The 23,316-nt window shown below is 38.7% G+C and overlaps 1 protein-coding gene across 1 annotated transcript in view; it reads right to left on the bottom strand.

Moving 5' to 3' along the window:
- Window positions 1-10,730: 10,730 nt before the first annotated feature.
- CEP126 (centrosomal protein 126) overlaps window positions 10,731-23,316 on the bottom strand; it is a 38,942-nt gene continuing 26,356 nt past the window's right edge. Inside the window, exons 6-11 of the mRNA XM_030463252.1 lie at window positions 19,964-22,076; window positions 15,908-16,026; window positions 15,544-15,631; window positions 14,811-15,020; window positions 12,393-12,457; window positions 10,731-10,955 (exon numbers count right to left, since the gene is read on the bottom strand). Coding sequence (XP_030319112.1) covers window positions 10,878-10,955; window positions 12,393-12,457; window positions 14,811-15,020; window positions 15,544-15,631; window positions 15,908-16,026; window positions 19,964-22,076 — 2,673 coding nt within the window. The 3' untranslated portion in view covers window positions 10,731-10,877. The remainder of the gene's footprint in view (window positions 10,956-12,392; window positions 12,458-14,810; window positions 15,021-15,543; window positions 15,632-15,907; window positions 16,027-19,963; window positions 22,077-23,316) is intronic.

Genomic DNA, 23,316 nt, shown 5'->3' on the forward strand with positions numbered 1-23,316 from the left:
TTTTGGTCAGAGAAGTCCCTCAGAGGATGAATTTGCCATAAAAATTTGCCCTTACCAATAGAAGCCTTTCTGTCAAATTTATCGTTTTTAAAATCAAAGAACATGGATCTAATAATGCAGCTCTTATAATTCTGATTGAATGTGTGAATACCATATGCAATTAAAGAAAACACACTGAGAAGCTTGATTCCAAAGCTAACACCAGAAGCTTTTGCATAGCATCTGTCTGCATAAAACTCAGCTCTGCTTTTCCCACTCTGGGGCTAGGTCCTTTCTCAGAAATATGCAGTTTTTCAGAGGAGAGTCTGGATGATCCTGTTTGTAAATACTGCAGTAGGAAGGTGTGAGTGGTGCTGAGAGCTTTTCAAGAAGGGAAACATGGAAGACAATAGAAAATGTTTTTTTTGTGCAAAGATTTAACATGGGATTAATTTCTTTGAGCATTCATTTGAGCAAGATCACTGTGGTAGAGCTTTAGTAGCTGGAGTTGAGCAGACTCTCTGGATTGTCTCTTCCAGCTCTTCATAGAGCTCTTCATACTAAAGGAAGTTTAAAATGGTAGAAATGATTGCACTTGGATAGGAAACTTGTAAAGGAGAACTTCATTGATGGAAAACAAAATTTATGGGAAGTGTGGCTGTTGTGGGAGGTAAAGAACAGTTAATGCATTTAGGAGAAAAAAAAGGAAAAGTTCAAGTTTTTCTGTGGACTTAAAATCAAATGTTCAGACAAAGGAAAAAAAGGTACTAATTAAGTGGAAAGCTGCCAAAGTAGTTAAAGCTTATCATCCTCATTGCCTAAAAGATGTCATTCATTTCTAGCCTATTTATTCCATATTTGGGCTGTCTGGTATTCAGTGAACAAGTCATTAGCAAGATGGAAAAGCTGCTATTGCAGTGCAGTCTGAACTCTCAAATGCATGCAAAACAATGAATAGCAGAGAAAAAGTGAGCAAGATGTTCCTATTTTTCCAGGCTTACCACAGAGCAAAGGTACATGTTAGGCAGCTGAGATAACTTGAAAGCATTTCAAAATCTGTTTACAAAATAAAAGTTAAAAATACTCTTCTTAATCCCCTACTATAAACAGTGAGGACAGGAGCTGACTGAGAGGGTGTTGCATTGTTTCTTTTAATTTCTACCAGCAGTTCAGACAGAGCACATAAAAGGAAGGTCTAGCTACAATCCCACAATAGGATGGATGATCTCTGTTGGTAATCAACATGCAAAGACTCAGGGTTGTGTCTTCACAGGGAAGAAACATGTCCTATTTTCACAGCACAAGCTGAAGATACCAAAGATGTCACTGCTGATCTTCAAAGCTCCCACGTTCCTCCATGCCCCTGTGCTGCATAGTGTTATTTCCTTCTTCCTTTGTGTGGTGTGGCTGATCCATGTTCTTTGCAACAGCAAAAGCTATTTAGCAGCAGTTTTCCATGATGTGAAGCTGGCTGCCTTCTGAAGATTCACCTGACGTATTTCTGTTCCTTGTCTCCCCACCTACTTTCATCTGTTCAGTATATGCAAACTTCGTCCTTGAATTAGGATTTGAGTGGGCCTCTCATCTGACATGTTCCTCAGCTGTCTGGGAGAATACAGCTTATAGGAGTGTTACTACACTTGTAGGAGTGTGCCAGGGCTGTGGATGATGGGCTAATTGCACTCTGTGCTGTACCAGCAGCAGCACAGAAGTCAGTGGAGGTGGAATTGGGAAGTCACATGTCTCGATAATGATAAACTGTCGGTGTTTCACAGGAGTATGAAAAAATTGGCACTGTGTGGGCACTTTATTACTTTTGAAGCCAGGATGCCTGCCTGTATTTCCAGATTTCACTGTCCTTTAATCTCTTTAAGAGCCGTGCTGGATTCTCTGTGCTCTGTGTTGACTTCATCCCTTGCTGTGACACTCCGAGACAGCCCTCCTGCTGAGCTGGCAGAATTGGTTTGCAGACTTTGAGCTGTGCTGTCAACACCACAAGGCTGGGGCAGGCTATTTTCTGTCTTGGGAGACTGGAAAAGGACTTCCATTTTTCTCCTTACTGGTGGCCAGGGCAAACTGCCTGTCAGCATTATTGAAATATTAATTAATGTGCTCTGCATCCTCTTCTCCATGCACAATGACTACTTGACTGTCAGCAAGAGCAGGTTCCGGGCCATGTCTTTATGACCTTCCCATTTAGCAGAAAGGCTCTGGGGGTGGCAGGAGGGAATGTAGCTCTCGGGATATTGTTGTTATTCCACCTCCTAATGGTTCTTTCTGCACTGGAAGAACATTCTTTTGGTGATTATGTATGATTTGCAAATAATAAGCTATCTTAGAGTGACTCAACTGTGAACAAACATAAATATGTGAAAAGGCACTTTAAGCCATGTCTCCACAAATTTTTACATGTAATAAGCTTCAGTGTGACGTTTGATCCAGTAATCATTCTGAGACTTATTAAGGCCAGAAACTAAGCCCATAATAAGTGCAGATTGAGGCCACTCTGTGTTGACTAGCTATTTCCTGGGAATTTTTCTGACCGAAGTGTGTGACAGAAGCTTTTTTTTTAATATATATAACTTCATTGAATGCTTGCTGGCATGGCAAACCCAAAGAAGAAGACACAATAGCTCTTGGTATAAATCTCTGTTAATGAGATCAGGGACTAGAAATCTCATTGTTCAGCTCACATTCTGTCTGAACACAATCTGCTTCTCAAATTATTAAATCAGAGGCAAGACACGTGTACCATTGTGTAACCCTACACCCTGGCTCTGGAATGTTTCCTAGTCACAAGAGGATTGTCATCATTTCATTTACAAGGGAACTATCAAACAGGCTTGGACCATACTTTGGTCTACAACTTCCCCCTCAATGGAAGGGCAAATCTCGTCCCCTGCAGGCAGGGTATTTTTGTAGCAGCAGCAGCACAGAAACATGCATGTAGTTGTGCCACGTTTTGAAATCTAAGAACAAAAGTTATTGTCTGTCCACTCTCAGAAGCAGTGCTCATTACTAAGGATAAAGAATTTATTTACATATGCTCTATATCTCTCCATCCCTCTAGAAAACCGACACAGAGATGTGTAATAAAGATCGTTGAATTGGAAAGTTTAGTTCTGTCTGCAAAGCACATTGGTGTGTGCAAAGCCTCTGCCATCCCACACACCTTAAAGCACATTCTGCTGCAGAAAGCAGAAACCTTCTGGCAGTCTCAGTCAGAGAGAGGGACTTCATCATGAGTGCAGGTGGTGCAGCACTTTTGAAAGGTCTGAAGGACAAAATTATTCTCACCTTTTCATCCAGCTTTCTAATAACCCAAGAACAAGAGGAAAGACTTTTATATTTTTTACTGGTTTAGGAGATGTCTGGGAAATCCTGAGCTAACTCTTCAGCTCCACCAAATGTAGCTCCTTATGCACTAAGCTAAACATACAGTGTCTCTGGTCAGCCTTCTGCTCCTGGTAAGACTCAGTCTTCAGGAAGGGAAAGAGGTCTTAGCAACCTGTGGTCTTTTTTTACTAGTTTTCTGCTGCTAAGAGCAATATCATGAAAGGTATTAAATATTTATTCCTTCCCCTGGCTATCTGAAAGCTCCCTGTGCTCTTTAGTTACTTAGTGTTGGTGCTGCCACAGCAGCCATGCAGAGCAGCACCACAAAGCTCTGCTCTCCAGAGGGAGATGGTGGCCTTGGGATGGCTACAAAAACAGAGATAAGTGAAGCATGGGAATAAACTCCAGCAAACTCACCATATGATCTCTGAAGTCTGTGTTCAGTGCCAAACCCTGTGCCTGCAGTTGAGAACAGGGTTCAGATGTCTTTAATAGATGGTGCAAATAATTTTTGCTTTTTATTAGGTGGCCAAAGTGAGAAATCAGAAGGGCAAATAATTTCCACTGGCAAGAAATTACCAAAATATTCAAATAGATCTGGAACTAAACATTTCACATAACTTTTGACTAATCTTATTAAGATAAATGCAGCCTCAAAACCTTATCTTGAAGAGAAAAGCCATACTTTTAAATATAAGTAGAAGTATTTCAACTGTAGTGATTTTTTTTCTTTGATCAAAACACTGTGCTGAATAAGAAATATTTCAGGATCATTTCATTCTTTAGTAAAAAATGTTTTAATTAATTTTCAGTTTTTTCTCTTCTCCTCATTCCCCTTTTTCTTCCTGCTGCTCCTGCTCCTGCTCCTGCTCCTGCTCCTGCTCCTGCTCCTGCTCCTGCTCCTGCTCCTCCTGCTCCTGCTCCTGCTCCTGCTCCTGCTCCTGCTCCTGCTCCTGCTCCTGCTCCTCCTCCTCCTCCTGCTCCTGCTCCTCCTCCTCCTCCTCCTCCTCCTCCTCCCTTCCTCTCTCCTCACCTCTCCTCTGTGCCCGCTTTCTGCTGCTTCTGCTGCTTCTGCTGCTTCTTCTTTTCCTGCCACTCTGAAAGAGCATGAACTGCTGGATACAGATTAAATAAAAATGTTGAACAATTCCTTCCTTCTCAAAATGAACACAAAATTAATATACAATAATAGACACTTTATATGTAGATTTGTGTCATCCACAGCCACTTCTGTGACCTGGATCATTGCCACCATTGTTGCTGGCTTGGGATTTATATTCAATATTGAAAGAATCCTGCGGCTATGATTTGAAATACAATTCCAAAACCACTGTGGAGTCATCTCTAGTTATATGGGGTCAAATTCAGTCTGAGTGAATTCTCTTGTATAAAAGCAGTGGTATTAGAGCAGGAATCATTCTGAGCCAGACTACTATGAGTATTATGATGAAGATGATTAAAGGATATGGGACTGTCTGCTCGATTGAGCAGATTTCAGTGTTTCAGAGTATCTGATGACAAGTGAGTCTGATTAATCCCACACACCAACAGCCATGTTTTAGGAGCCACTCCATGTAATCACTCTGCCTGTATTTTGCTGATTTCTTTTCTAATGTGCATTGTCATTCCTGCTTTGTCTGCAGAATTTGACAGCATCAGAAGCTTGTGGACCAAAAGCTTAAGATGAGCTGTCAGTGTGCACTTGCAGCCCAGAAATCCAGCCAGGTCCTGGGCTGCATGAAAAGAAGCACAGACTGCTTCTGGGAGGTGAATCTGCCTCTCTACTCTGCTCTTGTGAGACCTCACCTGGAGTACTGTGTCCAGTTCTGGAGTGTCCCAACATGTCCGGGGAGAGGCACTAAAATGATCAGAGGGCTGGAGCACCTCCCTTTTGAAGACAGGCTGAAGAACTTGGGGTTGTTGAGCCTAGAGAAGAGGCTCTGAAGGGGGGGCCTCTATCTGAAGGGGGCCTACAAGAAAACTGTGGTAGGGCTTTTTACATGGGTGTGTAGTGAGAGAACAAGGGGAAATGGTTTAAAAGTTGAAAAGGGGAGATTTAGATTAAACATTAGGAAGAAATTCTTTCCTGTGATGGTAGTGAGACACTGGCACAGGTTGCCCAAGGAAGTTGTGGATGCCCCCTCCCTGGAAGTCTTCAAGACCAGGTTGGGTGGGGCCTTGAGCAACCTGGTCTGGTGAGAGGTGTCCCTGCCCATGCAGGGGGGTTGAACTATGTGATCTTTAAGGTCCCTTCCGACCCAAACCTTTCTATAATTCTATGATCAGTGAGATTCTCCTCCCACCAGGATTTTTACCATAGTTTCTGCCACACAACACAAGACTCATGTACTAAATACTAATAGAGGTAAATCCATATTTCAAGGGTGCCTTTTAGTCTCAAATGCTTAGAGGTACCCTCAGTCCCAATGGGCTGTGGCTGTGTAGAACAACAGTGTTCACTGCTGCCATTGTGCAAACATTAGCTTCCCCAAAGCCCTGCCATAAAGGTTTGGTTGTGCCACTTCTGGCTGCAGAACACAGTGTTCAGACATTGGAGACATGGAGTCCAGCTGTCAGTAGTGGCTCAGTAGAGCCTTTCAACCCTTCACCAGGCTGCAGTTATCCTGTAAATCAGGTAGCTACGGAAAATACTTTTTCCCCATGAAAGCAAATTGCCCAAGAACAGTGCCTTGAGGAGGAAGGTCCCTGGTCTCTCCCAGTTTTGCTTTTCCCTCCCAGTACCACACAGCTCTTGGCACCACGAAGAATTTATCAACCAGAATTATCAAGGACCCTGCTGCCTGATGTCCCTGATTGGCAGAAAGCTCTAGAAGAGGATAGATAGTTAGTCTTGCCAGCACTGAGGACATGGCAGAGTCCCCATGTGGCTACAGCTTCACCCATCCCTCACATCCAGAGCATCTTCATGCCTGTCACTGCTGCTTGCAGTGCCAAGAGCAGGCAAGGGCCCTTTTTGCCCTGGTTAGGAGACCTCAGGTCCTTCTGCTACCGTGAGCCCCACCTGCAGGTGCTGGAGTGGGTGGAGGCTCTTGGCCTGTGCTGCCCTCCCAGATGCAGAGGTAGGTAATATTCTTCCTGGCATTGGAGACAAGCATAGGAGATTGAGAAGGAGGTTGACCTTGGCAGAGGTGCTTTCACACCCTGCAAACCCCTGATGAGCCCATAAGGATTTTGTAAACATTATCCCTTTCTAAACTCAGCCTTCTGGCCATGACTGGGCTTGGCAGAGCCACCCTTATCTGGCTCTGCTCCACTGCTCTTTGCAGCCCATTTGTGACCTTCCTGGCTGCTGCCTTGTATTTGTTGATGGGCTAAAGACAATTGCTGTGTCTACACCATTATTGTTACTTTTCCTGAGTAAAGCTGTAACAGCATTACACACCCTCTACTGCCACAGAGGGCTTGCAGAGATGCCATCTCAGGAGAAAATCTTGCCTTCATTTGAGCCTGGACTCTTACTGCTTGTTTGCAGGCATCACATTTCTAGTGTTGCAATCAAGTTTGCCTGGGCATTGCAGTAATATGAGTAAAATATTATGCCATTGTAATATTAAGTAAAATAGTATTTAAAAAATTTATTTTATAAAGCATGATTTATAGATGGGCCAGTTTGCTCAGAGTGTTGCAGCTCAAGTAGCAAATTAGACTATGGGTGAAGCTAAGTGTTCAGCAGCAAATTTCCTTCCAAGAAGAACACATTTCTTCTCCTGAAATATGAAAGTTAGTATTATAAATGAAAATTAATTTTGTGTGCTGGCTCATGCAACTTGTGACAACTTCATGCAACATGTGACAACCTCATGGTCTTTAACCTTTTGCTTAAGGTATACTGCATCACATGGGAAAGAACATGTGAGGACATGTGGCTACTTTTGGGACCATTTGGATGTCATTCTCTTCAAAAGTACTGAAACCATACGTGTGGATGTTCAATCAAATGAAAATCAGGAACATAGGTGCACATTTAAAAATTTTGTGGGTGTTTTGTATTTAGGCTTGTACTGGGTACTAAATTTAACCTGGCTTTCATGTTTTCTTTTCATACCAAAATTTTTTTGTAAAATATAGACTAGTTTTCTTTAAAAAGCATAAAAAAAAAAAAAAAAAGTAGGCAGAGTGAAGAGTTTTTTAAAGATTCTAAGGGACACAAATTTTAGTGTGTTCTTGTCTGAGCCAAACCTGTTGATTTTATCATAGCTACCTTGCTCCATACTTGAAAAATAAAATTAAGCCTTTTTAATTTTTCTTTTATTTCTGCAGTGAGGAGAATAACCACCAACTCATGGGAACAAAAGACCTTGTTGGCTATTCAGGAGTGCTCAGAATCCAGCAACTGCCTCTAGGTCCACTCACTCCAGCAGTACCGCACATTCCTGGTGCCTGAAAGTCACACTGTTAAGACACTTAAAAAACCTCCTATACTTTAGTATTGTCAAAAGAGCCAAAGTGATCTAGAAGCCAGTGTTACTCTTAGGAGCTGAAGTTGTAACCCTAAATCAAATGACTTGTTTGAAAATACTTTCCTAGAAACGTAAATGCAGGCACTTGTTTTTGAAAAAATTCTCTCCCTGTAATTAAGAGAGGAAGCTGACTCATGGACTTTGCTCTTGCCATCTAAACCGATTAATAGGAGAAGAAACCTGGTTCAGCTGGTGCTCTGGTGTGCTGACTGGCTGGGTTGGTTTTGATCTACGGCCTCTGGTATTTTGAATTATTTGCTTTCCTCTCTCATAATCTCTGTGGGGAAACTTTCCCTCGTTATTTAAACATTAAATCCTCGCCATACTGGAATGTCACAGTGTACTGCATGCAAACAGAGATGGAAGGGCTCAGTCTTCTCAGTGCAAACTAATTTGGAGTTCCAACTCAGAAGGCCTTTGTTCATTTTCTCTGAGGATACGTGCATGTCTTTTGCTGGGAATTCTATATGTGTTTGAGCACCAGAGAGCCAGAAGGTCCTGACACACATCAGAACCCTGTGGACTGCAGCTATACCTTCCCCCATCTGTCAGAACAGGGGACAACAGCAACTATAAAACATCAAATTTCTACACTTTTGATGTTTAAATACACTTTGTCTTAACATGCTGAAGTCAGCCCCTTTAAGCCTACCAGATTATTCCTACAAAGGTGCTGCAATGCCTAGCCAAGAGAAGAAAGGTAGCAGTATTCCATTCTTCAAAATTACTGTTTTGATAAAATTAATCTCCTTAAACCTCTTTTGTAAGACTGCAGTTGCTGACTTGCTGACTCCATTTTGCAGCTCCCCTTGGTCTTGGCTGACACCAAGCACCAGCAGGTAGCTCTAATCCCCTGATAAATTGTTGTGATGGGCATGTTTCTTCTCTTCTCTTCTCTTCTCTTCTCTTCTCTTCTCTTCTCTTCTCTTCTCTTCTCTTCTCTTCTCTCTTCTCTTCTCTTCTCTTCTCTTCTCTTCTCTTCTCTTCTCTTCTCTTCTCTCTTCTCTTCTCTTCTCTTCTCTTCTCTTCTCTCTTCTCTCTTCTCTCTTCTCTCTTCTCTTCTCTCTTCTCTTCTCTCTTCTCTTCTCTTCTCTTCTCTTCTCTTCTCTTCTCTTCTCTTCTCTTCTCTTCTCTTCTCTTCTCTTCTCTTCTCTTCTCTCTTCTCTTTCTCTTCTCTCTTTCTCTTCTCTTCTCTTCTCTTCTTTCTTCTTCTCTTCTCTTCTCTTCTCTCCTTTTTACAGGCTGGTTCTCTGCTAAGCAGTAACAGCACTTACAAAAGATAAAGGTATGATGGAGATCATACAAAATTTTAAAAATACTTTTCCAAAATACTGATTTCTTCTTTTGGGAAGATGCATTCCAAAGAATGGAATCCCTCTGGGCTGCACTTGTACAGCATTGGGCCTGCTCCTGACATACAGCTCTCCTAAACTCCCGTACACATTAGCAACAATACTTTGTGGGGTTCAGACATATCTCTGGTGGAAATGCCATAGTGTTTAAATCCTCAGACTATCTCCACGATTCTTTCTGTATTGATACGAACATGTATCTAACAGGGATTGTTATCTAAACAGGGATTGAATCTAATCCAGAGACTTAATATATTCATTTATTGCTTCTTGCACTTATTTGCCATACTAGACTTGTTGTCAGATTCTGGGCATTGTCTATACCTTCCACAGCTTTTTTCAGTATTTGTGTACCTTTCACTGAAACAGCAGAGGAAAAGCAAAGAGAGAAGTTAAAAAGTTACCACCCTTAGTAATTAACTAACTTCCCAGATTTTAGGTATCATGCTAATTAACTAACAAAAGGCCTTTAAACTGCCATAACAATTGCAGATAGTTTTATCACCACATATGTCAAATCTGTTAACATGTTAATCATCATGATACAGATGAATTTAAGTGTATAGAATGTATTAGCTGCCCAATCCAAGGTTGCAAAACCCAACCTGCCTCTCCAAAACAAGCACTTGTAAAGTGGCAAGTGCACCTACCCCATGCAGAAAGACACTTAGACATCTACTTAGACTATATATGCCCCTAGGCAGAATATACTAATATTTGGCTCCATCTGGGCCCCTTAAAAAAGGAAATTGAATCCTCATCTCCAGGTCTGTTGTTCCCACTTTGCTTCCTTTCATGTAGAGGTTCTGCAATATGGATTACAAAGGTAAAACCAATCAGGAAAATTAGAACCAGCTTTTCTTTTGCTGAAGAGCTAGCTGAATGCTTATGGTTTTATGTTTCTGCAATAATTGTTTTAGCCTTAAGCTGATACTGATGTAGAAAGGTTTCCCCACATGCTTCAGTTAAAGTGCATCTACATACCATTACTTGTAGACTTCTCTCTGAAGCACCTTGCTTTCTATTTTCTGACAGTTTCAGCCTGAGGTTCTTTACATGAGGAAATGAGGAAGGATTGCTCTTCAAGTGAAAGTGCTGATAAACAATGTTGGGAACATCTGGACTGAAGGAATCTCCAACAAATTGAACAAGACCTGCAGGAGTGTGTGCTAGAAATATGATGTTGAGAGCACAGTCAGTTTTAGAGCCATCAGATGTAGCTACTGAATAAGGGTACCACATAGTCTGCAATAATTCATAATACATCTACCACTATGAAGGTAAAAGGTGAAACTCTGTTTATTATTTCCTGATAATCAAATAACTTTTAAAATATATCTTTCACAATCATAGTAAAATCTAGTAGTGAATCTTAAAAAAACTGAAGAAGTTAGGAAAGTTTGCATGTAATCTAAGTAGCAAATATTCATTTTCCTTTCATTTTAATCATAGGTACAGGAAATATACACAACCAATACAAACATTAAAAATGTGAAACATTTAAAATCTTTTGATTTTACAATACAGAGCATAATAAAATTAACTTAATTCTTCTAAAAAATTTTTCTTACAAGTCAAATGGCATTAATTGTTTGAGCTATTGCTTTAATCTTTAGTTTGTTGCTGATTTTATAGTGTCAAGTGGTAGACACATTACTTGTAAAGTCATAAGGCTGTAATATCCTGGAGCAGATAATGTCAGTATCTCCTGTACAACTGCAAAGGCTTTTTAGCTGAGGCATTCTGGTGCAGGTGGGAGGCAACTGTACTGTTTCCCCAAAGGTGAGGATACACACTGCTGAATACTCTGTAATAAAATTGAGGAATAATGAGATGTACGTGTGTATAAAAAGAAATGTGATTACGTATATTATAACATCCAAGAAACGTGATTTAATGATATAATGTGATCTGTTTTCCATTACATAAACAACTATGCACCTTCACCTGGATTTAGAGATTGGTATTACAGGGTACATTGTAATTTACATGAATTACTGAGAGAATATCCAGACTTGATTTAAATGTTCTGAACTAGGAGACCTGAAACAGGTTGTTCTCTTGTTAATTAAAAAATTAAAATCCCATTGCTTGGGATTTTATATATAACAGAGAAGTAACAAAGGAGCAGAGGCAAAGGTAAATGCAGAAGATTGTGATTAAATCTCAGTCATCTGTACTTCTTCTGTAGCTGGGAACTTGCATGACAATTGTTCATTCTTTATAATCAAGAATTCCTAAGCTACTGCCTGAGATCTGAAGGGTACTCCTACAGCTGGACACATGTATAAATATTTAAGTATATACTTGTAGGGAAAGAAGGTTCAGGAGAAGACAGGAGGCAGAAGAGAGGAATCTGAGGCTCCAAGTCACACCTACTGTTCACAAGAATAGAGTTAGTGATGTGCTCTGGGTTCTTTTCATATCTTGACTTGGAGAACAGGCAATCATTTCTGTGTTTTTCCAGTCTACACTCAACAAGCAGCAGAAGACTTCTGACTAAATAGAGTACTTTCCCTAAAATTCCTAGTAACAGTTTATCCAGTAAAGTATATGAAGTAGGTGGAAGTATGTAAAGTATGTGAGGTATATGGAAACTTGTCTATATTTTTTCCTCAGTACAAATATATAGTAAAGTAGGAGAATGATAATACAGAATAATAAATACTTAACTGGTACTAACATATGATATGTAAATTTTGTACTTAGGATACTCATCTGCCCATTCAGTTATTTATATTCCAGGTATCATTGTTATTTTGTTTTAAACTGACAAGATCTAGAATATATGAAACAAAACACACTTACTGAGGAAAGCTAATAGCTGGCATTTATAGAACATGGCATATTTGCAGGCCAAAGTAAGAATTCATTACTTTATGCACTAGCAGGCATAATTCCCACTTTCATCTCTATGTTATTAAGAAATACAAATTAATTAAGAGCTATATATAGTTCAGTTGCTAAACTACTGTTCTTGGAACTTCCTAAACTTTGCAAGTGTCTTCAGATTCCAAAGGAAAAATGAAGCCAGAGGATGAGTCAGTCTGATATAAACTTTTAAAATCTGTTTACAGTACTATGAAGTTCATATGTGTATTTTTTTTATATAAACAGAAATCTGAAAATCTGGCAAGACAGTTAAATGCATTTATGTAAATGTTTTAAATTATATTTTTGCTATAAAATAAGCTACAAGGTCAGTTTTTAGGAATGAAAGCTGAACTTAAAATTAAATACTTACTAAAGGGGTGATTATCTGCAAAACATCTGAAGCAGCTGGGTTTCTGGTAATGGCTTCTTGAACATCTAAAAGTAGCATCAAAGTATATAATAAATATTATGGAAACCAAATACTACAATAGGAATGTGATTCACAATAAAACACAAGGCTTCTCAAAGACTGTGCAAACACAGTTTAGTAGCAGTGTTCTTTTTCCCCCTATCCACAGCTGCTGAAGTATAACTGTACCTGTCTTTCTAAAATTTGCAGCTAGATATTATTATCTGGTAAAAAAATAGTGTCAATAAGGAAATCTAAAGCTGAGGAAAAGAATGCCAGCTACTCTAACCTGGAAACAAAAATTCCAATCCTAGTGACTAACAATCTTTAAAAAGCTGGCAAGGAAGGTACACAGTTTTAGTCACTTAATTTGGTAACACGTGAAAAGAAAGCCAAGAAAAAGGGTTCAGAGAGGTCACAGTTTAAAAAAGCAATGCCCTTACATGACATTGAAGTACTTACAACATTTCCCTTACTTCTTTACTTACTTATTGGTACATACTTACATGTACTTGCATGTCCTGTAAGTCTACCTGTAAAATTTTGCAGTTTCTTATTACCATTTTAATCCCCAGATAATTAGGCATGCTAATTACAGTTTAAAGATATATTTATGTACTACATTAATTTTCAGTTCCTTCATTTACAATCAATTAACTCCTATGATTCTTCCATTGTTTCTATCATATTCCTTATGTACTTTACATACAGTTTTCACACTTGGCAATGTTCAGCTTTCTTGCTCTCCATTTCTTTGCTGCATTTACCTTTGCCTCTGTTCCTTTGTTACTTCTCTGTTATATATAAAGCAATGTTTTTTTCTCTTTTCTTGTATTTCTCTTTTCATATTTACTTCCTTAGCCTGAGCACATGGTACTAAAACTCCTCTCTGGCAAAAGACAGAATTCTTCACTCTCTTGGCCTGGAAGCAATAGCCATGAGGTTTACATGTAATGAAATTCTCAGCCACTGTTTGTTTGATGGGAGCAGGAATTGTAAACTACAATTGCAGGTAGTGTGGAAGTGGTTGTGAAGACCTTTTTTTTTTTTTTTTTTTCCTATTGCAATTTACAAGAAATGGAAACATTTTTCCTCAAATTCAAGCAATCCACCATTTGATGTAGTAATACATGGACAGTGTGCAGAAGTTTAATAAGCCCTGGTTTCATTTGATTCTGGTCAATAGTGGTGCAGGTCACATGGAAAAGACAGAGAACAGTAAGATAAAATCAATGGACTTTGAGGAAGCAGAGTGTGATAAATCAGCAGCATGTAAAAAATTATATGAAAAAAGTCCAAGGAAAACATCAAATTCAGGAGAGCTGGCAGTCCCAAAAGCAGCAAAAATGGGAAGCAGAAGCCATTGCAATGACATGAAAAGCCAAGCAGTCCATTGAGCATGGAGCAAGGCTCAAGGTCCTCATTGATTTCAAATACAGGGCAGAGAACACAGAATGCAGGAATTATGGCAAACTAATGAGATTTTTTATGGTAGACCTGTATGATCATGTAGGTCAAAGCAAATATTAACCATTAGATACAGCAGCAAGAGCCCCAAAAGATAAGTTCGTTCTATGATTATATTAGTTATAATAGGATGACAAATGAAAGTGCTGGCTAACTAATCACTGGAGAGAAAAAAAAATCAAGAACAAATGCAGACTTTTTGCCTGCATTCTTTAATAAAATTTCTGTTGTGATGGGAAAAGTCATATGAAAAGCATCAGTATAAAGCAGGCAAGAAGTCAGCCTGGCAGAGAGAAAGAGTGGGATAGAGAACACAGATAAGTTTGAGATTAAAATACTTGTGCAAGTGATGTTCCCATAAACATTCAGATTTTGTTGCAGTCATCTCAGAATCATATTTGTGATTCTTTAAATATTGATGGAGAAGAGGAACATCCTAAAAGACTAGAAGAGGGGAAATTAAATGCCAATTAAAATAAAGGGTTATGTTTGCAAAATTGTAGGTTTTATAAAGAGTAATTATTTGCAAAAATAATTGCAAAAAAAAATTTAGATGAATAAACACTTCACAGATTCCTAAATAAGGACTGTGTCTGTCCACCTTAAATAACAGTTTTGAAAAACATCTGATAGAAACAACAGCTATAGATGGGCTGGGACAGTCCTGCAGGTGTCCTGCAGTCATAGTTTAAATGTTTTGGGTTTTTTTAAACCAAGGCAAAGTCACCATTATTTTTAATTATTTTCATTGACCCTAAGAAAGGTCTCATAATTTTGATCTCCTGTTTGCTACATTTAGTAAAGAAAACAAGACAATACAGATTTATGCCACAGGATTCATGTTTTTAATCCATGACAACAACATGTAAAGTTAATTATTTGATGAAGGATTCTGTTTATTATCCAACTTACTTTGTAGCCTTTGGTTGAGGTGATCAAGATACTGGAAGATCTTCTGTTCTTCTATTGAAAGTGCACTCCTGGGTAGCCCTGGAGCCCTGGAGGGCAGGGGGAGCTGGCAGGCTGGTTGCACTCTCTCCATAGCTGCCAGGATTTCATCCTCTGCAGCTGCTGTACTTGCTAGTTTTTCTGCCATAAGAAACTGAGCAGTGCTTTCTGAAACTGGAGAGATTACAAGGGTAACTTCAAAATGAGAAGATCTCATGATATTTAAATATGCTGCTTGCTTTCACTACTACAGGTCTGTGAAACACACCAGATTCACATTAAAAGGTAAAAACCATGTCAAAGTCAAGAAGCATGATACGTGATAAAATTACATAATTAAGATCACTAATGCATTGCACAGCTGGCACTGCAGCAAGTTCTAGTGACATCAAAAATATATGATAATAGCAAGCAATACCCACACATATCATAGTTACACATACAGCTGTCATGCAGTTAAATACAAACAGGAATGCAATGAAACCTGACTATATGTTGTAACGCATTTATAAAATCATCAGTATTACAACACATGATGCTATATCTTACATTTTTGTAAAAAAAATGAGGTCTACACAACGAACTACCCTTTCTTCCTTAGAATCACTGATGACAAAAGAGAGAAGTTATGTGGTGGATTTATTAAGCCATTACTTTTATGTATAATTAAGGATTGAAGTGAGATGTGTTACTGTACCTTCATCAGAGTTATAGGTGTTACTCATGCTTTGTACGGGATCAAACGCAGATTGAACAGGACTCAGCTGGACAGCACGTAACATACTCTATCAAAAACATTATAAGAATATTTTAAGTGTAATTTAAGGTAGCTAGTCTACTTCCTGAACATCTTTATTTATTATTTCATATTACTAAATGTTTCCAAGTGCAGAAATACTAGGGTATACGAATGCAGTAGATGTAGTCTATTTGATTTTATGAGTTTCATAAACAGTGACAGCAAGCTAGGAACAATGATTTAAAATTCTGTGACACTAAACTTTTTATATTCTTGAAACTCCATCTTGAGGTTTTTTTAAAAAACAGTACTTAGTATTTACCTGTGCATGATGAGCAGGCTTCCATCTTTTAGAGACTACAATTTGCCTTCTCTGTTCTGAGATGTGTTCATTTTCCCTGTTATCAAAAACCTGCTTTTGTCTTGTAACATGAACAACACCTTAAATTAAATGCATGAAAAAATAAATAAAAAATGTCAGAAAACATGATAAAGCTACTTGTTGCAAAACTAGTAATGCTGAGTAAATTCCTTTTTCTGAATTTACATGTTTACCTTGTGCATGCCTATATCTGGTCTCATTAAATATATTTTTTACAGTGAAAAGAGAGAAACAGGCACATACAGGGAATATTTGATTTCATGTTAGGACAGGATAATAAAATCCAGATATGGATTCATGTAGGTATTTATAAGCACACTAAGTGAAGCCCCAATTTGAATCCCAGTGGATGCACAAAGATACAAGGTGGTCTTACAAAGTAAGAGGGAGAATGAACAGACAGTAAACTGTGATATAACAAATACCAACTAATTTGCCAAAAAGTAATGTTTTAGAAAATCAGTTGCATTTAGAGAATAATCCCAAAGTCTAATTGCCCAGCACAGGAAATATCTGTTGCCAAGTTGCTATATCTTTCATCTTAATGGATTCAACATTTTTAAAGAGTATTGGAATAATAGAACAGTTTGGGTTGGAAGGGACCTTTAAAGGTTACCTGCTCCAAGCCCCTGCAGGAAGCAGGGACAGCTCAGAGCCCTGTCCAACCTGACCTTGAAGAGTTCATAGTGCCATACAAAAACCATGTAATAGTTCACAGGGTTTATTTGGTTGATGGAATCACAGAGCAGTTGAAGTTGGAAGGGACCTCCTGAGGTCATCTGGTCCACTCCCCATTCTACAGAAGGGCCACCTAGAGCTGGTTGCCCAGAATGACATCCAGATAACTTAAATATCTCCAAGGAGAGACTCCACAATCTCCCTGAGCAACCTGTTTATGTGCTCAGTATTTATATACATTGATGAGATCCCCCTGTGCCTTCTCTTCTCTAGGCTGAACAGTCCCAGCTCTCTCAGCCTTTCCTCAAAGGAGAGAGGCACCAATCCCTTCATCAGCTCCCTGGCCCTTTGTTGGACTCCCCAGTATGTCCATGTCTCCTACTGAGGAGCTCAAAAGTGGACACAGTCCTGCAGGTGTGGCCTCACAGGTGTGATTCAAATGTAAAGTCATGGGTCAAAAAGTTCTACAGTTTGAGATGCTGTAGTTAATCTTACTAATTTATACAAATATCTACTCATTTCAGTGAAGAGAGTACTGCTGGATAGTATTTTCCCTCTGCTAGAGTGGCCGAACCAGACATTGTACCTCAGATTTATCTCCGTTTTCTCTGGTGGAATAATAAATTTTCAAAATGAAAGCAACAAGTTTCATAAAGTAAGTTCTTAATTAAACTTTCATGCATACAAACTGGAGATGCAAATCAGAATTTTCATGTGCAAGTCAGGAATCTACATATCAGAGGATGAATTCTCTTTTGTAAACACAGTTACTTGATTTGTAAATGCAATTATGTGATTTATAATTGGGAAGATAAATTACTGATTGATTTATATAATGAGTATTTACACTGGAAGTTCATTATTGTGCCAAGAGGTCTTTTCATGATTTAACAGAATTTTATAACAGTTAATTAATAACAGTTGTTATTGCGGTGATATTTAACAAAGAAGAATTCTTCCTAATTGCAGAAAAAGAAAACAATTCATTGGTACTAGGAGATTTGTAACTACTCATCTGGCTGCTGCCCTCAGCAGTAACGGGGACATGTTGGCTTTAAAAGGTTGCCAGTTATATGAGAATTATTGTAATGTGACAGGTGCTGAATAGCACCTGAAAAGAAAAGGAAATGTTATAGTGTAATAGATGAAAAATTAAAAAGAAGCAGAGTAAAACCATTTTTTCTGTAGTAGTAGGCACATACCCCTTTTTGTGATTCTGAAAAATGAAATCCAAAGTTGCTCTGTCAAAATGCACCAACATCTAATTCAATTAGTTACAAAGACACACTAGATCTATAGCAAGGAAAAGACTCCTTTGGGAATTTTAAGAAAAAAAAAAAAAAAAAAAGAAACAATAATTTCTTTACAGGCATGAGATATTGAGCAATCTACCACTGTTTGAGCCTGTGAATGAGCCCTGTACCTGTCACAGGCTAAATGTTCCACACATTTTGAAGCATTTTACTGACTGAACATCAAAGGACTTAAAATAACTAAATTATCTAGCTAGGGAGAATAATATGAGTTGGCCAGAAGATAACACCACTTGAAGCCTGGAAGCCCAATTAAAGAATGATCCTCAGGGACCAAAATTTTATTTAATCATCTTGTTCTCACTTATTCTTCCTGTACCATACATTTGGCCAAACATGTCAACAGATCCCATTTTCTCAGTGTCCTCACAGACCTTCCTGAGCTCTGTACTAGTGCAGCAGGCACTTCACTCAAGAGCAATGCAGTATTTAGTGTCTCCCAGCAAGCACTGCAGAACAAAGACTGTGGTGATCTGAGTGCATTTGCAGGCAATAGAAAAATCAACAGCAAGTCAGGAAGACTTTATCTAGAGTACATAAAATAAAGGAGACAAAACACAAAATCTAAACAGATACAACAGATACTGAGCTGGTGACCCACCCAAATGATAAAAAGAGGACACAGCTTTTCACCTAAAAGATCTGGAGCTCTTTTGTGTGACACGGGGGATGTAGCATTTAAAGTTTTAGCATAATCAGGGCACACAACTTTGGACCAGCAAATTTCCTGATTCATTGATGTCATGTGCAAACAGGGACATCAAGAGGCAAGTATCTCTGCTGGAGGCAAGGGATGGTAATGCATTGTTTTCCCATGCAAAATAAAATAGGTGAACTTAAATCACACATATCTTTAGCTCATTTGTTTGACTTTGAACTGGGATGGACAAGCAGATAAGATTTCTCATTTCCCACCTCTGCTTTAGGCCAAGAATATTCACCTACCTCTGCTGTTACACAACAGGGCTGTTAGGAATCACTCCACAGTTAAAACTCAGTATTACTGTAGATATAACTAGAAATGTTGGGATTTTAAGTTATGGGAATTATTTTGTTTTGGAGCTGTGTAGCTGATCTTCGGGGTTATCCAGGTACCTTATAAGCTCTTTGGGTACTGCTTTTGTCTGGAGCAGGGTTTACACCTTCAGCAGCTTTGCCTCCAGATGCAGCCCTCAATAGGAAGCAAACCAGCATGCAGGATACAAATTAAAGCCCAAGGGTGCCAGCAGTGCTGAAGGCATAGAATATAGCCAGGTGGTGGAGGAGAAAAAAAATCAAAAAACATGGAACATATTTTGAAATGTAAAAAAGAGGAGATTGAAGTTGGTTTGGTTTTTTTTTTTTTCCTGCCTGAATTTCTTATGCATCTTTTATCTGTCTTACCAATCAATCTCTGCCTCATGTTGGCCCCAAGGTAAGTTTTTAATAGGATGTAGGATTGGTCCTAAAATTAAAATACTCTATAAATCAGCCATATTTTGCAGCACAGCAAATTTGTCTAGTAGAAGCTCTTTATTTGTAAATGTAAATTTAATTTATTGAATTCCCATATCTATAATAACATTACATATGTACAGCTTTGGCATTTTACAAACATGGGAGATCCAGATTTCACATTCCAGTGTCAATGTCTGTTGGACAACAATCTGGGACTCCCAGTTACCTTGCAAAATTTGCTCATATGAACTTAGTCATCTCTGATATCATTTTTTTGACCACCTTCCACATTTGCTCATCAATCAGGAGTATAATATCAGGGAAAAGACTTCCTTTTTATTTAATATTGTAGAGAGCAATTAAACATGAGGATCTGTGTATGAGAGGCCTCTGGGCACTGCTAGAGTAGAAACTAAAATGACAGATGGTGAAAACTTGGTAAAACTGGTTGTATTGTCTGAATGGATGAAAGGCTGAATGTTTTAACAGAAAATAAATTTGTGATGTAATAGAAAAATATTTTCTTCTGATCATCCCCCCACCCTAGACCCAGAAACATGCCTCTTACCAGTAGCAGAATCTTTTGGAGCTCGGGCAGTATGAGCTGCTGGCCACAAGGTATTTGTTTTTCCAGCTGTTGGGCTGTGATGGAGCTGTAATCTGTGTTCTGCCTTAGCAGCTCTTCTGTCAATGCAGGCTACTGAATCAGCTCCACAGCCACTTCTCTGAACACCGTTTACAGAACAAATATTTTTTTCCCAAGGTTCATACTTGGCCGTGCTGCAGCCAAGTGTAGGCCTTGCAGTGGCAAAGACTGAATGGCAAGTAATACTCTCACTGTTGTTTTCTGTACCATTTCTATTAAAAACCCAATCTGCTGCCAAACCAGGGCTTTCATTTACATCAGTCCTGCTCACAGTGGTAGCTTGAAGACTTGAAGGCAGCAGTGGCTGACACCCAGGCCTGGCTCTGCTTTTGTCACCTCTGTTTCCTGAAGGAGGTGTGGGTGGTGGGTGAGGTGCTAAGAATTTCCCTGGAGATTTTAGAGTGGCTTCAGTGGGCATCTGGGGTTGGGTTATAGCACCTATTCTCTTCTTGAGCATTACACTTGGCTGGGCTTTTACAGATCTTGGTCTTCTATTTATTTTTGTCTTGACTTCATTAACTTTAGAATTATTGCTACTTGCTGGAGATTTACTTTCTTCATCTTCAGAGACCACCCAAGCTTTTTTGGCAGAAGGAAATCTAGAAGACTTAAATATATTCAGAGACAGGCATTCTTTATTTGATTCTTCAGTATTAACATTTGGTTTTAACATATGAGGGTTTTCCTGATTATTTTTTATGAGCATGGGGCTTGAATGTTGAGTAATAATACTTAAATTAGTCTTAGGAACATTATCTGTAGTTTGAATATATTGCAGCTGTGAATAAGATATTTCACTGGTGTTTTGTTCATAGCATTTTTCATTATTTTCTACTATCTGGTTAATTTGATCACACCATCTTAGCTTTCTATTATATTTTTCATTTTCTGCACTTTTCTTTTTTCTTTTTGCCAGTTCTACACTGTCTCTGAAAGAACACACAGGCTGAGTGCCAAAACTGACCCCATGTTTCGTAACCACAGCTCTGAAATTATTTGCTTCACATTTTGATTCCTTTTTTAGGATACTTCTGAATAAACCTGCTCTTTTTCTTTCAATAATATTGTTTTTCAGAGTTTTGTACTGTGCAGGAGTGCCAGAATCTAACTCCACATCAGACATCAGTGACTTAGTCTCTACTGTATTTCCCTTTTCTTCCTCTTTGTTATTCTGTTGCTTAACATTGTAGAGAACTGAGGCATTTGGTAAGCCCTGAAATACAGATGATCCTAGATCAATGTTATCAATACATTTAATATTTTCTTTTTTTGTTTCAGTCATTTTTTCTGGGATATTTTTTAAAAACTCCACACTGCTGTTTTTGTCCTTTGGTAATGTATCAGCTGTGTTGGGAATGCCAATGGAACATCCCTGATTAGGAAATAAGATGATAGATGTTGCAATAGGTTGACTGGGGGTTTGCTCACATGCAGTTCTTTTTACTGGGGTCATTTTAAAACTCTGATCTTGCATCAGATCCTGAACTCTTTCTCCTGGAACAGAGTCAGAACTGGCCAAGGTTTTGCAAGGATTGAAAACAGGGTGACCAGTGGCTAATGTGCTAGATGTTGCAGAAGATGACTTGCTTCTTTCTTCTTTTATATTTTGCAGAAAACTGAATGCATTTATGACAGAACTTGCTTGCTCACCAGAGGTAAAGAACTCTGCAATTTTCTTTCCAGAGCTACAGGAAGCAGATGATTCCTCTTCTGTGTTGTTTACATGTTCAGCAGGAGTTAGAACATTATGTTTAGCTAAAAGATCATGAATAGGTAAGTTGTGGTTGTTTTGTGAATCTGTGTTTCTCAGACAATTATTTAGATGGATATTTTTAGAAGCACTTTGAGCTGTAAAAAGCAAGACATTATTCCTAGTCTGTAATTTTTCTGGACTGTACAGGGCACAGTCACACTGGGCAGTCAAAGGTGACTCATTTGGTGTTGTGTAATTTCCACTTTGTTCTCCAGCCTCAAGACTGTCAAGGCTTGACAAGCTTTCTGAATCTTCTGCTTTCTTGACTTCTTGATGAAAATTCTGAAATACAGGCATAAAACCGGACAGTTACATCTGAAATGGTTTTGTTTTGTTTTGTTTTGTTTTTTTCTGATACTAATTTTTCATAGATGACAGGCTAAAAGACAACCAATGTTGAGCCTGGTGTTTTCACAAGCTGGAGGCATAGCACCATGAGTCTTTCCATCAAATCAAAATTTACCTGTGTTCAATTGCAAAAGAAAAACACGTGGTTTGAGCATGAAGTTCAGAGGAAAGAGCTACAACAAACTTAATCCTAAACTTTATATCAATGCTAAAGTATCAGAAAAAGAACAAGATTTGTCTAAACAATGCTACTGTTTCTGGATTACTGTTTCCTATGGCATAGGATGATTTTTGTACTCTCAAGATGTGAATTCACAAAATGAAAAATAATCCACAAACTTACAGCTTTGATAGTGGATCTGGACCAAAGTAGAATTTTTTCATAATGCTAGACTGAATATGTTGGTTGTGGGTTTTTTTTTTCATACAAAGTGCCACAAGTGCTGTGGCTTGAAACCATCTCATGGTAAACCCTGAAAATATCTTCCAGCTTTCATAATCACAGTGAGTAACATCTTTCCCCTGGTGAAACCCCCTCTTCTCATCTTTTAGAAAGGAGAAAATATCATCTGATCTATGAGGACAGATCAGATCTAAGGGCATATGGGAGTCCCATCTACTCCCCCAAATCCTTCATCCAACATTTAATGTAGTGATGAGTAAGAGCATCACAGGAATCACCACTGGGACAATCAATGAGTTACAGAATGCCAGGTTGGGAGGGGTCTCAAGGATCACCTGGTCCAATGTTTCTAGATGGGAACATGGTCTGGATGTGATGGCCCAACACCTTGTTAAGCTGAGTCTTAAGAGTGTCCAGTGTTGGGAAATCCATCACTTTCCTGGGATGATTATTCCAGTGTATTTAATTATTTTTTCCAGTGTATCCCAATAGTATTTCATTATTTTCATAGTGAAATATTTTCTTCTGGTGTCCAATTGAGATGTCCCTACCAGTAACTTGCACTCACTATCCCTTGTCTTTTCCATGTGACTCCTTGTAAAAAGGGAGTCTCCATTTCCTTGGTAGCCACCCTTTAATTACTGGAACATGGTACTAAGGGCTCCCCTAAGCCTTCTTTTCTCCAGACTGAACAAATGCAATTCTCTCAGCCATTCCTTGAACAGCAAGTTTCCTAGTCCATTGATCATCTTTATGTGGGCACTGTACAGG

Source organism: Calypte anna, chromosome 1, assembly GCF_003957555.1.
Source record: "Calypte anna isolate BGI_N300 chromosome 1, bCalAnn1_v1.p, whole genome shotgun sequence".
Taxonomy (NCBI): Eukaryota; Metazoa; Chordata; class Aves; order Apodiformes; family Trochilidae; genus Calypte; species Calypte anna.